This window comes from Artemia franciscana, chromosome 5 (assembly GCF_032884065.1).
Source record: "Artemia franciscana chromosome 5, ASM3288406v1, whole genome shotgun sequence".
NCBI lineage: Eukaryota > Metazoa > Arthropoda > Branchiopoda > Anostraca > Artemiidae > Artemia > Artemia franciscana.
In genome coordinates, this window is record NC_088867.1 from 30,911,875 (window position 1) to 30,927,192 (window position 15,318).

Here is a 15,318-nt window from a genome sequence, read left to right on the forward strand (position 1 = left end):
TTGGCTTAGAGGGGAGGATGTTGGAAAGACCGAAATCGGCCAAAAGCCATGATTATTTTGATGAGTTTGAAACTTGGCTAAGAAGAATCTAGTTTGAAAATATAGTTAGGGGTCACAGTTACCTCGCCCCTTCAGAAAAAAGGCTCGAGCAACACCAACATTATTTCTAATCAGAACAAAACTTATATCTTTCCGTCCTTAGGCCATAAGGATACTGAAGCAATTGGGACCAGAGGAAAGTCAGAAGGTACTATGTGTACCAAGGTAACCAAATTAGCATATTCAGAATATTTCAAAAATAGTTTTGGATATGGAGTCGAAACGTCTAATTGCTGTTGGGGAAAGGAAGAGGGAGGGTGGTGCAAGGATAATTCAAAGTTTGTATCCGATTTAGGATGAAAGGGCTAAACAACTTTTGTATCCGACTTTTATTCCGGCACTAAATTTGGCTTGAAACTTTTGTATCCTGGCACTAAGATCTATGAGCCGTCAAGTAACAAAGTGAATTCGAAGACACTAGGTGTTACCAGGTTATCAAAACAGTGAATCTGCAATAGCTCGGGAACGGCTTGGGGTATCAGCCTGAAGTTTTTAGGAAGATCTAAAGACAGAGAGGGATGGCAATTGGGCATTGAATTTTGATTATAAGATAAGATAGAGCAAAATTAAAAGACACAACGCGTATTCAGGCTACCAGCATATCGTACCAACAGGTCGTAAATACTTCCGAATTGACTCATTTGATCGGAAATTGAAAGTTATAGTTATCTTTTTATGAGTCAAATATGATCAGAGGATTCCCCCCCACCCATACACCCTCTTTTCCCCAAGTTCATCCGATCAAAAATTTGGGGATAGTGACTTTGTTTGAAATAGTCCGATGATCAGATAACAAAACTTCGAGGTCAACATACCCCCCCCCGATCCCGGGGGAAGGGTTGGAAGTTACGCCCTAGGGGCATATAATTTTTTTTTGTAGAAGAGGTGTTCGTGTAAACTCCGGAGGGGACTCAAATGATTAGAAATTGAAAGTTGAAATTTCGTTTTTAAGAGTCAAAAGCGATCCAACGGCAACTAGCCCCCCCCCCCCAACCCTCTTTTCCCCAAAAACGTCCGATAGAATCAGTTATATATCCATTCTTTTTAAAATAGACCAAAGATCATACAACAAAAGCCCCAGAGATAGCACATCCCTCAGAACCTGGGGGCAAGTCTTGTAAATAATTATGCCCCAGGGGCATATAAGGTTTTTATGGAAGAGATAGTCGTACAAACTTCGAAGGGGGTTCATTCGATTTTTAATTGGAATTCAAGTGCCCTTATTAAGATCAAAAGTGATCAGAGGGCCACTAGACCCCCCCCCCCAAAGCCTTTTTTCCCCAAATACATCCGATCAACATCGTGACACAGCCATTTTGTTCAAAACACCTTAAAGATGAAAAAACGAAAACTCTGGGGTCGACACAGCGTGCATATAAGGTTTAATGAAAGAGTTGGTCGTATAAACTTCAGAGATGGCTCATTTGATTGGGAATCGAAAGTTCTAGTTACCTTTTAAAAGTCATCAAAAGTGAAAAAAGGGCATCTCCCCCCCCCACACACCCTCGTTTCCCAAAATCTATCTGACCAAATTTTGTGATCGCCATTAAGTTCGAAATAGTCCAACGATCAGATGACAAACTACTTGGGTTCAACATACCCCCGTCCATCCCAGGGGAAAGGTTTTAACTTATGCCAAGGGGAAAAGATTTTTATGGAAGAGGTGGTCGTATAAACTTCGGAGGGACTCAAATGATTAGAAATTGAAAGTTGTAATTTCGTTTTTAAGAGTCAAAAGTGAACCGATGGCAACTAGCCCCCGTCCCTGAACCCTCTTTTCCCCAAAAACATCCGATCGAATTAGTTATATAGCCTTGGAAGAACAAATCGAAACCTTTGGGGAAGTTTCTAAGGAGGAGAAGGCCAGATGAACCTCGAATTTTAACTTAGAGGAGGGAACGAAGAAGAGCTAAACATATTTTGTCTCAAATCTGCTAAAAAAAATCTCGTACTTTAAGCCCTTGCAGGACTAGAATCTATCCATGGTGAAGTAGGAATATTAATCAAAAGACACTATATGTACCCAGTTTAAGAAAATAGGGTATCTATAATTTCTTTAGAAACGGTTTTAACATCAAGCTGAAACTTTCAGGGGCATTGGGGGTCAAATAGGCTACATATTTAAACTTGGGACAAGGGGCAAAGGTAAATCTAAATAAACTATGAATATCCAGGCCATAAAATTAAAGTGTTTACAATATCCCAGTAATGGCTTGGAAGCAGCAGCTAAACCTTTTGAGTAGGGTATGAGGTGGCACAGGGACTTCAATTTGTGGAGGGAGGGGGAGATTGGTTAAAAATGTGATGTCTCTGATTCATCTAAAGGCTTTTGCAGCATACATATAACTGGAAATTATAATCTATTCACTTCTAAGTAGCAAGGTAAATGAAAAGACACAATTTGGTACCAGCACCAGGTTATAAAATAGCGTTTCTGATATATCTAAGAATGGCTTGGGCATCAAGTTGAAAATTTTAGGGAACGTTAAAGAACTAAGTCGAGTTCAATTTTTTAAAAATTGGGACTTAAAGAAAGGGGAAAGAGTGGGAGGAGGGTGGGTCAATCGTTTTCTCCGATCCATCTAAACGTCTCAGACTATAAGCCCCAATAGGACCTAAAATCTATACACGGTTAAGTAGCACGGTGAATCTCTAGGAAATCCGTGTTGCCAGGCAATCAAAACGACAAATATGCAATATCCTGGGAACAGCACTGAAGATCAAGCTGTTAAATTCACAGAATGCGTAAGGGGAGAGGCAAATTGCACCCAATTTTTCGCTCGAGGGAGGACAGAAGGGACGGTTCTCAGGATTTGGTTTCTGGTCTGTTTAAAATGTTTGGCACTAAAAGCCCTTGTTGGACTAAAATCTATTCCCAGTGAAGCAGCAATGTACCACCATTAGAAATCACATTTATCCGGGTTATTAAGATAGCGTATCTGCATTATTTCATGAATATTTCTGGAGGACTGATCTGACATTCCCAACTCATGTCGGGGGGTCAAGTGGACCCTCCTTTTTTCCCCTCACCTACCTAGTCTGGGTTAATACTATTTTACTGACTATCTGGGCATTTTTGTTGGTAAAACTACCTGAGTTCGTGAAAAAGCAAAGACAGTCAAACCCAAGACACAAGCACAGATAGTTGAACTTTTTGTGAGCGCAACTGTCTTAGTTTATAATTGCAAGTTCACTTGCATAACATTCGAGGCAGATAGGAGGCCCTTGTAGGCTTTGAACTCTTATTCCCCTTAGCAATTTCAGTCAACTTGTTGTTCAACTAACATTAAATTAACTTTTTTATTAGTCTAGCAAATGTCTTAGTTTATAAATTGAATCAATTGCCTTGCCTGACGCTCATTGCAGAATGGCCCCATTTTGACTTTAGACGCTTGTTCGCCTCTGATTCGAGGCAAAATTGACGGTCTCGTGTTTCAATTCTAAATTCTTGGTTCAACCTGCCTAAGACCATAGGTAAGCGTCCCTTGTTTACCTCTCATTCCAGGCAATCCAATGGTCCTATGTCAATTTTAAATTCTTGGTCAACCTGTCTGAGACTCTTGGTAGGCGTGACTTGCTAAAAGATAACAAACCGTGTATTGGTCCAATAAGAGAGGCACCCGCATACTTCCGCCGTTTACCCAGGCCAAATTAATCAAACACTTGGAAAACTATAGGTTCTATCACTATATTAGCTCTATGACTATCTACCTTGGTTCTACTGCCCTAGCAATGATGTATGGACGGATAATAGGTAGACATATCTATTAACAAATGAACTAACCTCCTTTTATACAATCCTAATAAGGAGGGAATTAATGCCAGGTTGGCTTCTCACTCAATTGGACTATCTATCTTGGCTTTTGCAACAATTAGCCTTGACTTGAAGCCCACAACCATTCCATTTCAATTCAAAAATCAAGCAGCAGCAGTTGGAAGCAGCAGTTGGAAGCAACACTTAAACCTCTTGGGTAGGGTAAGGGGTGGTACAGGGACTTCAATTTGTGGGGGAGTGGGAGAATGGCTAAAAATGTGATGTCTCTGATCCATCTAAAAGCTTTTGCAGCACACATATATATGGAAATTATAATCTATTCACGTCTAAGTAGCAAGGTAAATGAAAAGACACAATTTAGTACCAGACTATAAAATGGCGTTTCTGATAAATCTAAGAATGGCTTGGGCATCAAGTTGAAAATTTCAGGGAACGTTAGAGAACTAAGTCGAGTTCAATTTTTTAAAAACTGGGACTTGAAGAAAGGGGAATGTGTGTGGGGGGTGGGGTGGGGTCAACCTTTTTCTCCGATCCATCTAAACGCCTCAGACTATAAGCCCCTGTAGGACCTAAAATCTATACACGGTTAAGTAGCACGGTGAATCTCGAGGAAATCCGTGTTGGAAGGCGATCAAAACAACGAATATGCAATATACTGGGAACAGCATTGAAGATCAAGCTGTTAAATTCACAGAATGCGTAAGGGGAGAGGCAATTGCATCCAATTTTTAGCTTGAGGGAGGACAGAAGGAACGGTTCTCAGGATTTTGGTTTCTAGTCTGTTTAAAATGTTGGCACTAAAAGCCCTTGTTGGACTAAAATCTATTCCCAGTGAAGCAGCAACGTACCACCATTAGAAATCACATTTATCCGGGTTATTAAGATAGCGTTTCTGCATTATCTCATGAACATTTCTGGAGTACCGATCTGAAATTTCCACTCATGTCGGGGGTTAAGCGGACCTTGAATTTTGACTGGGAGGAGTAGGTGAATGGCACATCTGAAACATCATGGGGACGACTTGTCAGGGTCAAGCTAATACTTTGAGAGGTTAAAGAAAGGCAAAGAGACTTCATATTTCGTATTTAGAGGGTGGGGTTGTGGGGCCAACAAGTGCATGTATCGGATCTGTCTAAAAGTTTGACATTTTTATTCGTTTTAATTTGGATTTGATTACTCATCTTAATTTTTGTGTATTTTATGATTCGTTTCTTCATCAATACGTTTCTTCAAGTTTCTGTTACGTTTATGTTCAATTCCTATTTGTTTCAAATTTGAATTATTTCATGATTTTATTTCTCCCTGTCTTAGGTTTCAATAGGGCTAATTACTTTATTTTGAAAATCTTCCTTTTTGAAAAATATTTTCAAATTTGAATTCAAAAGAGATGGAACTAAGACAAACCTGAACTAATAAGCATCTTTCCGAGGTTTGGGTCAAGAGGTAGTTCTGCTAGATGTAAACCCAAAGGCATTGTTAAATTACAGCTATCATCAATAGCACCATGAGCGTGAAGACGCTCCAAAGCAGATGCCAAGTTCTTAGATGGGGGTGGTGATAAGTAATCAAAACGAAGAACATTCTTTATCCCAAGGGCATTTAACTGTAGAACAACTTGACTAATGTCAGTCCTTTGCATTTCTGGAGGGTTGCTATTTAACAAAGAGTGAAAAGATTCTTCTGTGTAAAGTCTATAAAGAAAATGTAGGGTAAACTAATTTTTATTATTCTGGAAACTTTGAAATAAGCAAATGTAAATGGCATAAAGTTAGATACATATTAGTTATCAAACAAAGTTAAAGCTTAGCTATATGCCTGATATTACAATGGGCCTTCGGTTGGGATGAAATTAAAAAACAACGACTCAAATCTTTGGGGATTTCTTGGAGATCTGAGATGGTAAATCCGACTCCTTAAACATGATAACAGTGACGAGTAATGTTCATTGGGGGTTTCAGCCTCTGGCAGCTTCCAGCGACGACGTATACGTAGCAGTGGTAATGTGTAGCAACCGAAAGGCTATTGCGTACACTACTTCTGCTACTACTATTACTAATAGCTCATTGCATTACCATACTATATCAGGCCAACTCTTTGTTCTTTAGTAGTATACCAAATTCTAAGTTGAAGCACAGCATAAATGAACTGCCAAATTCTTTAATTTAAAACTCTTTGTTTTTCACCATTTTCTCACAAGGATTTACTATGAAACAATTTAGAACCCAAATTATTTAATTCATCACAAATGTAAACAAAACTGGAAATATCTTTTTTCATTTCCTCAGATATTGGACAAAGGCCATTTTTCTTTCTTTTTTCTCCACATCTTTTTCCTTAAATAAATTATTAAGATATCTGGCGGATGGGTGAATATCATTTCCAAGATCACGTTGTCTTGCGCTCCGAAATTGCGGTATACATTCAGAAGGATATTGCTTATAATTAAATTTATACAAAAAAAACCCACTGAACTCTATTTTTTTTCGAAGCCGATTTGTTTGATCACTATCTAAGCACATAAGGAAACACACACAAAAACTTATTAAAATTCTTATTGAAGTATAATATTAATCCTAATAAACCTAATCCCTATTAATTATATGAACCCTAATCATAATATACTTATTGAAATTTCTTCGCTGATTAATTTATGGACTTAGTCATATTGCTTCTAAACGGTAAAATTTTTTAAATAAACTGAAGTGTGAAAAAAGGTGGGAGAAACAAACAAGTAAAATTAAGTTTGAATTAAATGTCAGCCCACTTCTAAGTATAATGCTCTTAGTAATGAAAACAATTAAATCCCAATGGCATACCCCGAATTAGGAAAAACAACGAAAAAAAATAACATATTTAGATTTTAGAAATAGCTGAAACCTGAAAGGGACTAAATTTTTACTTATCAAATTTTGACTTATTTCCAACAGTTGAATTATATTTCTATTATTAGAAATATAATAACATATGTAACATTTCTATTATTTAAATACTTTACAGATATGGTATATTATTTTAAAAGCTGAAATAATTTAAAGATAGCATAAAGACAGAACGATCTTATTCCATTTTTGTGAGCTTGGATTTTTCTTGCCCTGTTCTTAGATTTCGTAACACGCAGATCAGGGGATTGTATCTTCCCTTAAACTAAATACGTTCTGCATTACTGAAATATAGCGTTGCTACATTTAAAAACGGCTAAAGCATAAAATAAAGTTAGAAGCAGACATTGGCTTGTAGTTGAACATAGGCTCTTCATTCAAACACTATCAGAAATTTTGAAAAGTATTTCCTTTGATTGCAAAAAAAAAGAAATAGCAAAAAATCAGTGTAGGCTAACCTGAAAACCTTTCCTCTGCGTGTTCGACCTGCTCTACCTGCCCGTTGTGTTGCCGACGCTTTTGATACAGGAACTACTCCAAGAGTATCCATCCTTGTTTCTGGGTCGTAGCAGCGTAGCTTCATAAAACCAGAATCAACAACTGGAAAAAATAAGAAGAGAAATTACTACAGAAGGGATTAGTTAGAATAGAAGTAGTATAGATAGTAGTATATAGAAGTAGTTAGTTTGGAAAGAATTAGTATAGAAGAAGATAGAAGGGAAATAATTTTTGGCACGAACTGACGGTTTCTCGACTCATGAAATAACACAGTTTCTGGATAATCCTTTTTTTGTATTTGCTCAAGAGGGCCGTACCAAAGATTTTGATCTAGAAGGAAAGGAGGAGGGGTTTATTAGTCTATTTTACAAGAGGGAAGGGAGTTACTGATTAAATGTAAACGATAATGGTTGGCCAAAAAAGTGTTATACAACCTTGCTGTATAGCTACCTCTACAACTGGCAATTATCCAATAATCCAACCGAAAGACATTTTAGCACTAAGTCAAAGGGGGGTTCCCAATCTTACAGGGAAAGGGAAAAAAGCAAACATCACATCTCGTTTCCTATGTAAGTGTTCATGGGGTGGCCCATTTTTACCAAACAATCACCGGAAACATAAATTTTATTTCAATAGCATTTGAAACTATGAAGATAGCCCACTTGCCTGAATTTCAAAAAGAGGATTTAAATTACTTGAACAGGATCTTACTTTCAGGGTAAGGTGGCCAGATCTTATCACAATGCAAAGTAAGAGGGCTGAGGAAATTAAAAACTTCGGAAAGGAGAGTAATATTTTTTTTCATATATCGTCAGTTGATAGCAATGACGTGGGCTACCTATAAAGTAGATTTTGAGGCTTGCCATATATAGTAGCAGAGTAGCCAGCAGAGTTGCCAGCATATAGTAGCAGAAAAAAAACATATCTGAAAAATTGAATTTTACAAAGCAAAAAAAAAAACTACTTTTGTTGACAATTAGAAATACAAAGTCTACTTTATATAATTGAGTGTGTCGGTGCGATACATCTAGCATCAGCCAATCTGAGAACTATGACGTGATGCTTTAGATTTTTTGTCTCACAGCTTAGGGACCGAGTTGAAACACTCAGGAAAAGTTTTTGTTGGGCCCTCACCCGAAAAGTCTTTGGCCTTTTCACTGTAAAATGCAATACACATTGGATGTCTGATTATACCCAAAAAATTCTTCCAAATATTGTCAGGTTCAAAAAATTTGCATTTTATATGTTTACGTGTTTCTTTTCTGATGTTAACAAACATTTATGGATAGATTAACAAGACTTAAATATACAATGGATCCTATTTTAGGAACTCAACTACTGTTTCACATATACATTCTGCCCTTTCAAAAGAAAAGACAAGCAAATTGTCTTTTAATATTTTTCATCTCTTCGACCCGTTTTTGTATGTGTACGCGTTACCTTTTCACGGAAAAAAAAAAAAAAAAAAAGATGGAAAATTTTGGATGGAGGAACTGAGTTTCCATTTTACATCGAAATTTCACTCTTTCATTTTTTAGTATTTGGTATCAGCTCTATTTTTCAGTCAGTATTGCTTAGGAATGTCGAACAAAACGGTATTAATCGTGTGGTGCCCCCATTTGATCCGAGTGACACTCGGCGACAATCTTGGTTCTCATCAAGTGCAAGGATGTAAGCATTCATCGAGATAATCTAAAAAAAAAACGAATAAAAAAACTAAATTAAGAGAAATCTTGATAATATTTTTATTTTCAGACTTGAGACCAGTTTTATGTTGTGCTGTTTACTAGCATATTGCCATATAAAGCACTCTTACCTAATAGAAATTCGTTGCTGTTACTTCCATCATTGCCCAATGAGAAAATTATATAGTGATAAAATTAATAGAAACCACAACAAGTCAAGAAACAAACATATTATGATACTAATAGTTATGTTTACTGATGAAAAGACTCATCCTCCTTCATCTTTTAATTTAATTTTCATTATTGAAACTTTGACATACTTTTCAACCCTTGGTTACTCGGGCGTGGTTTAACGGACCCACATGGTTTTTGCGCTTGCATAACCAAGTTGGTACGGAAGATGAAAACATGAAATCTGTTGGAGTCTTATCTCATGGTTCACACTTCAATTAGATTTCCCTCACTTTCATCACTGAATAGGCAAAATTATCCTAACTCGACCCTTAATAAAAACCTGGAGGAGAAAATTAATAATTTTTAAACTTATTTTTGCAACGTCCTCTATCATTCCCATAGCTGTCCCATGTTCTTTTCATTTTTTGGCAGTGCCTTTTGGTATACAAATATGTAAATGCAAGTGTGTATATAAAAAAAATTATTTATAGGTGTGTATTTGTGTGTGTTTGTACATGTACACAGATTACCATATGAAGCAGACTTGAATAATACAGGTTGCTTGTTGTTACTATCATCATGGTTCTATGAAAAATCTTGCATTCAAATCTACAGTAAAGGCAATACCGATAACGATAAGCATGTATAAAATAAAATATTGTATTAGTCGTTATTAACATTAATAACCAAATATATTACGAGCAATTTACTTTAATTCATTTTTTACAGTGAAGCTTGGAAACAATTTTTTGAACCCGAGTCTCAAAATGCAAGTGCTTTTTTTAGGTGAATGCTTTTATATATACTTTGTATCGACGTAGTTTCAACAAAAATATTACTAAAATATTATCTTATCATTTTATTGTCCAGGTAGAATGAAACATCAGAACACTGAACATAATCAACGCATGCTCCAAAATACATTGAATTTCGGTTACGGGCATTCGCAGCTAAAGGGCTTATTTTTATTGATTTCACAATTAAGTTATTAAGCATTGAGGTATGTATGTAGGAAGCTAAACTCAAAATCACTGGGCAAAAACCTTTAAGTTGTGGAGCATATATTACTTTGCATAGTAAAATGAACAGAATATATTACAAGTTTATCTATATAAGTAGGCATACCGTAAGTTATATTAGGTATAGTCACCGACGTTTCTGCCACATTAGTTGATACTATCACCTTTCTTACCCCATGAGGAGCACGCTGAAATACACGTAATTGGTCACGATTTCCCAACGATGCAAACATAGGCAAGGGCATCATCTCTCCTAAAAATAATACTAAGTTGATCTAGTCGGAAGCCGTTTAAAGGACGATTTCACACAAAGTAATGAAGATGGATCCTATATATTTGGTAGATATATGGCTCAATGTAGGAAAATTCCAAATTTAAATAATGACTGTGTTCTAAAGAGAAAGAAAGAAAGAAAGAAAGAGATAGATAGGGAAAGATATATATATATATATATATATATATATATATATATATATATATATATATATATATATATATATATATATATAAATCTATTATGAAGTCTGACCAGACTGATAGACAGAATGGAATCCAAATATTATCATAATTACCAAAATAATATGTAGAATGATCAGAGACAAGAAATAGTCTAGTTTTAAAGACATCAGGAACATCACCGTGTAATTGAAGGAAAACTAAAGACACACACAAAACGATATAAAGTAACTCAAATCAAGCAACGGCTTATCATTAGGACTATTTTTTCATGTATAATACTACTTACTTTGTCATATACCCTAGAGAGTGGTATCAGAAGAGAACAACATGTTGATATCCATATAGCGGGGAAATAAGTGACGTCAGATTGAATTACACTGTGTACAACATTTTTAGGAAGATTTTGTGATCTTTCAAACAAAATTGTTTGAAAATTGTGTTTGAGCTTTCTAAGAATTCTAAAATTCCTCTATATCGTCCTTTTGATTTGACTAATACAATGAATGAAGGAGAAATTCTCATCAAGAATGATACCGAGGAACCAAACATAACGTCAGGAAGCTTTGCAACACTCAATACCAAGAAATTAGCATTGAACCACGAAATTAATCTTTTAACAAAACAGTCAACTTAATACGAATCTCAGGCTTCATTCGGACAGCAGTGCCAAGGATACTGTCGTTAGCAAAGGTAACTAGGGTTTCGTCACCAGTAGATGAAGGTTTTCATTTGTGAGCAAGGAGAGATTCAGGGTGACCCAGAGGACAAGATTTTCGGTTTTGATTGATAACCATAAATATAAGATCATTAACATAAATTACATCTACCTTGCATGGGCAACGTGAGATGTTGCGATAACCTTTGTTCGGCTTCATCGAGTAAAGTGTTGCGAGAGCAACACTTAAGTTTTGTTTCCTCGCTTTGGTTAAACGCTGAAGTTGTTAATCTGTAAGGATTTTAAAATAAACACTAGGTACACCAACTCACAAAAGTTGCAGACCCCTCATCGCTGAAAATGATTGTAGCCTAACAGCCGATTTTTACTTACAAGCCCCCTACATGTCTTACCACTGGAACCAAATTGGTCTTACCATCAAACACACTGGAAACAAATAATAGGAACACCAGCTACCAAAAGTTGCGAGCCCCTCATTGCCGAAGATGATTATGAGCTAACAGCCGACTGTTGATTAAAACTCCCCTATATGTCTCACAATTGGTATCGCCCTATTTTTGATTTCAGTGTGTACCTTACTACTGAAGTTGTCAACCCCTTTACACTTTCAAACTGGTATATCTCATGAAGGAATTTTTCTACCAAAAAATGGATAACATATACTTTGATCAGCTCATTAATAGCTATCGACTACCGTCAAAATTTTTTTTATCTGTCTTAGTTCAGAAGTTCAACTTGTCTGCAGTAGGCCAAGTTTCTAAAGTTTAAGAGGCACATCTGATACCATTTCTGTATCGCCCTATTTTTGTTTTCAGTATGTACCTTACTACTGAGGTTGTCAACCCTTTTAAACTTGCAAGCTGATATATCTCATGAAGAAATTTTTCTACCAAAAAATGGATGGCATATATTTTGATCAGCTCATCAATAGCTACCAACTGCCGTCGAAAAAAAAATCTATCTGTCTTAGTTCAAAAGTTGATTTTTTTGCCGTGGTCCAAGTTTCTAACATCATCACTTAGAAAGGAGCAAAGTATAACTCTAATTTCTTTAGCAATGAGAAAACTTTGAAAGTTTAAGAGGCTACATCTGAAAGTTTACATCTGATAACATTTCTCTACCGCAATCCCAAGCTAAAAAAACTGAACGATAAACGCAGCTGAAATCACGAACAGAAAGGGATAGAAACAATAGAATTTTTGGCCCCAGGCAAGAGTTCTACGAAGCTTTCCAAAATGCAAAGTCATATTCATCAATCCAGCCTAAGGTCCACACTTTCCGTAAAAACCGCAAAAGTTAGACCCTTACCACTTTCTAGGAATAAGGTGAAATCGGGGTGCAAGAAAAAAGAAAAAGACAAAGTGTTGCTCTCGCAACACAATTAAGAACAAAACTGACCTTAGACCTGAGTCTTATAGGACCCCAAACTCATCTAAAGACACTGAACAAAAATCAGATTTATGGAATTTACAGAATTACGGAGAAAAACGGATTTACAAAAATAACCCTTCCAGACAAATAAGAATCAAACCAAGCATTAGCATTGCCCCTTATTCCAGAATGAGATGATCTAAAGAATAGAATTCGGTTTGAAGAAATCAAAAGCTTTTCAGACGTCCAAAATACAGCAGCAGGAATCAGACCTCAATCAAAAGCCGAATGTGGGGAATTTAGAAGAGCAGCAAAAGCATACTCAGTTGAATTCTTTGCTCGGAAACAAAACCCAAAATCACGAAAAAATCACATGCCTTTCAGAAATCTGGCAAAATACCAACAGTAAAGATACCGGCCGATAGTTAGTTGGATCACTCAGAGGTCAACAATTATATAAAACGAGTTCATTCAAGTGAACTGAAAAACTTTCCATTCTCGAAAGACAGATTTACAAGTTTTGTAAAAGGAGAAATAATTGAAGGAAGTATTAATTTCACTACCTTGGTGGGTACACAATCAATACCTTGAAGACGTCGAACCCTTTAAACTTTCGGCTTCTGGGTTATCGACTTTGAGCAAGTTGGACCAATATACGATTTGAAATCAGACTTAGAAAGAATTGACTTTTCTGAAGAAGCAATTCTTTTTTCCACATTTGCAGAGATAAATGTCTCTTGAATATTAAGTTAACCCTGAACAGGCGAGCCATCAACCATCAAACATAGAGGGATACAAGAAGGCGGAGATAAAGTTGGAGGACAGAATTAATTACTTGCTAAGTTTTCCGACTATTATTTCTACAATAATTCCTGAAAATAACAAAGATGTTCAGCCTTCAGAATCAGAGAAATATAAATATTCCTATAGTTTTTGAAACGTTGAAGGCAAGTTGCAGCTGCGCTTGACGATAATTTTTTTCTACTAATAATATTACTAAAGGTTATATTTTCTTCTCCAGCTTCTGAGAAGGCATGGGGTCATCAATGGAGTCAAGAGCATAAATCCTTCAGATCTGGAACTACAAGAAAATGTAGTACATAAATTGAAATAGAAGTTTTAACAGATTCATAAAACTAGTCAAGCTGTGAATAAAAATCTCTATCTCTGTCAAATATATCCAATAAAAGTCAAAAGAATGAGCTTAACTGTATTAAATAAAAAAAAAAAACTATTTTTTTTTAGCTGAAAGTAAGGAGCGACATTAAAACTTAAAACGAACAGAAATTACTCCGTATATGAAATGGGTTGTCCCCTCGCAATCCCTCGCTCTTTACGCAAAAGCTTTTAATTGTTTTAAAAAGTAGAATTGTGGCAAAAAGTCAAACTTTAGCGTAAAGAGCGAGGGATTGCGAGGGGACAACCCATTTCATATAAGGAGTAATTTCTGTTCGTTTTAAGTTTTAATGTCGCTCCTTACTTTCAGTTAAAAAAAATTAGTTTTTTTTATTTAATTTCTGAACGTTTTTGAATTAATGCATGTTTGGTTTTGGCTCTCCGCACATAAATTATTAAAATTAAATTTGCATATTAATTCCTTTTTTGGCTAAATGGCTTTCTCTTAGTTTTGATCAGACGATTTGGAGAAATATGGGGTGAGGAAGGAGGCCTAGTTGCCCTGTAATTTTTCGGTTACTTAAAAAGGCAACTAGAACTTCTAATTTTAAAGAACGTTTTTATTAGTAAAAAATATGCGTAACTTAAGAATTAACTTACGTAACAAACTTTCATAACCTTATATTTTTATTATGTATACGAGGGGGTTTGTACCCTCGTTAATACCTCGCTCTTTACACTATATCGTAAGTTTTGTCCCAATTCTTTAAGAATGACCCCTGAATCAGAAAGGCCGTAGAATAAATAGTTGAAATTACTAAAAATACTTTAGCATAAAGAGCAAGGTATTTATCTCCTCCTAAATACCTCGCTCTTTATGCTAAAGTATTTTTAGAACCACTCATATGCGTAATAATCTCTGTTCGTTTTAAGTTTCAATGCTACTTCTTCCTTTCATTTGAAAAAACGTTTTCATGTTAATTTTTCATTGTTTTCTTATAGTAATGCTAGAGAATCCTGCGCCCTTTTCATTGAATTTCTCTTCCCCCATGACAGATTCCTCCAAGGAAAGATCCTCCAACATAGCCCCCTCTCCTCAGCCCCACCCCCAAACAAAATATAATCCCCCTGAAAACGTCTGTACACTTCCCAATAACCATTACTATATGTAAACACTGGTCAAAGTTTGTAACTTGCAGCCCCTCCCCCAGGGATTGTGGGGGAGTAAGTCATCCCCAAAGACATAGTTATTATGGTTTTCGACTATGTTGAACAAAATGGCTATCTCAAAATTTTGATCCGTTGACTTTGGGAAAAAATGAGCGTGGGAGGGGGCCTAGATGCCCTCCAATTTTTTTGGTCACTTAAAAAGGGCACTAGAACTTTTCATTTCCGTTAGAATGAGCCCTCTTGCGACATTCTAGGACCACTTGGTCGATACGATTACCCCTGGGAAAAAAAACAAAACAAACAAACAAATAAACACGCACCCGTGATTTGTCTTCTGGCAAAAAATACAAAATTCCACATTTTTGTAGATAGGAGCTTGAAACTTCTACAGTATGGT

General features: G+C 36.1%; 1 protein-coding gene across 2 annotated transcripts in view; it reads right to left on the reverse strand.

Moving 5' to 3' along the window:
- Positions 1–15,318, reverse strand: part of LOC136027254 (probable ATP-dependent RNA helicase DHX35) — a gene marked incomplete at its 3' end in the record, with an annotated part of 77,794 nt that overhangs the window by 19,688 nt on the left and 42,788 nt on the right. Inside the window, 3 exon segments of one of the 2 annotated variants that reach the window (XM_065704325.1) lie at positions 5,279–5,565; positions 7,212–7,353; positions 10,236–10,382. In XM_065704325.1, the coding sequence (XP_065560397.1) occupies positions 5,279–5,565; positions 7,212–7,353; positions 10,236–10,382 (576 nt within the window). 2 annotated transcript variants of the gene reach the window in all.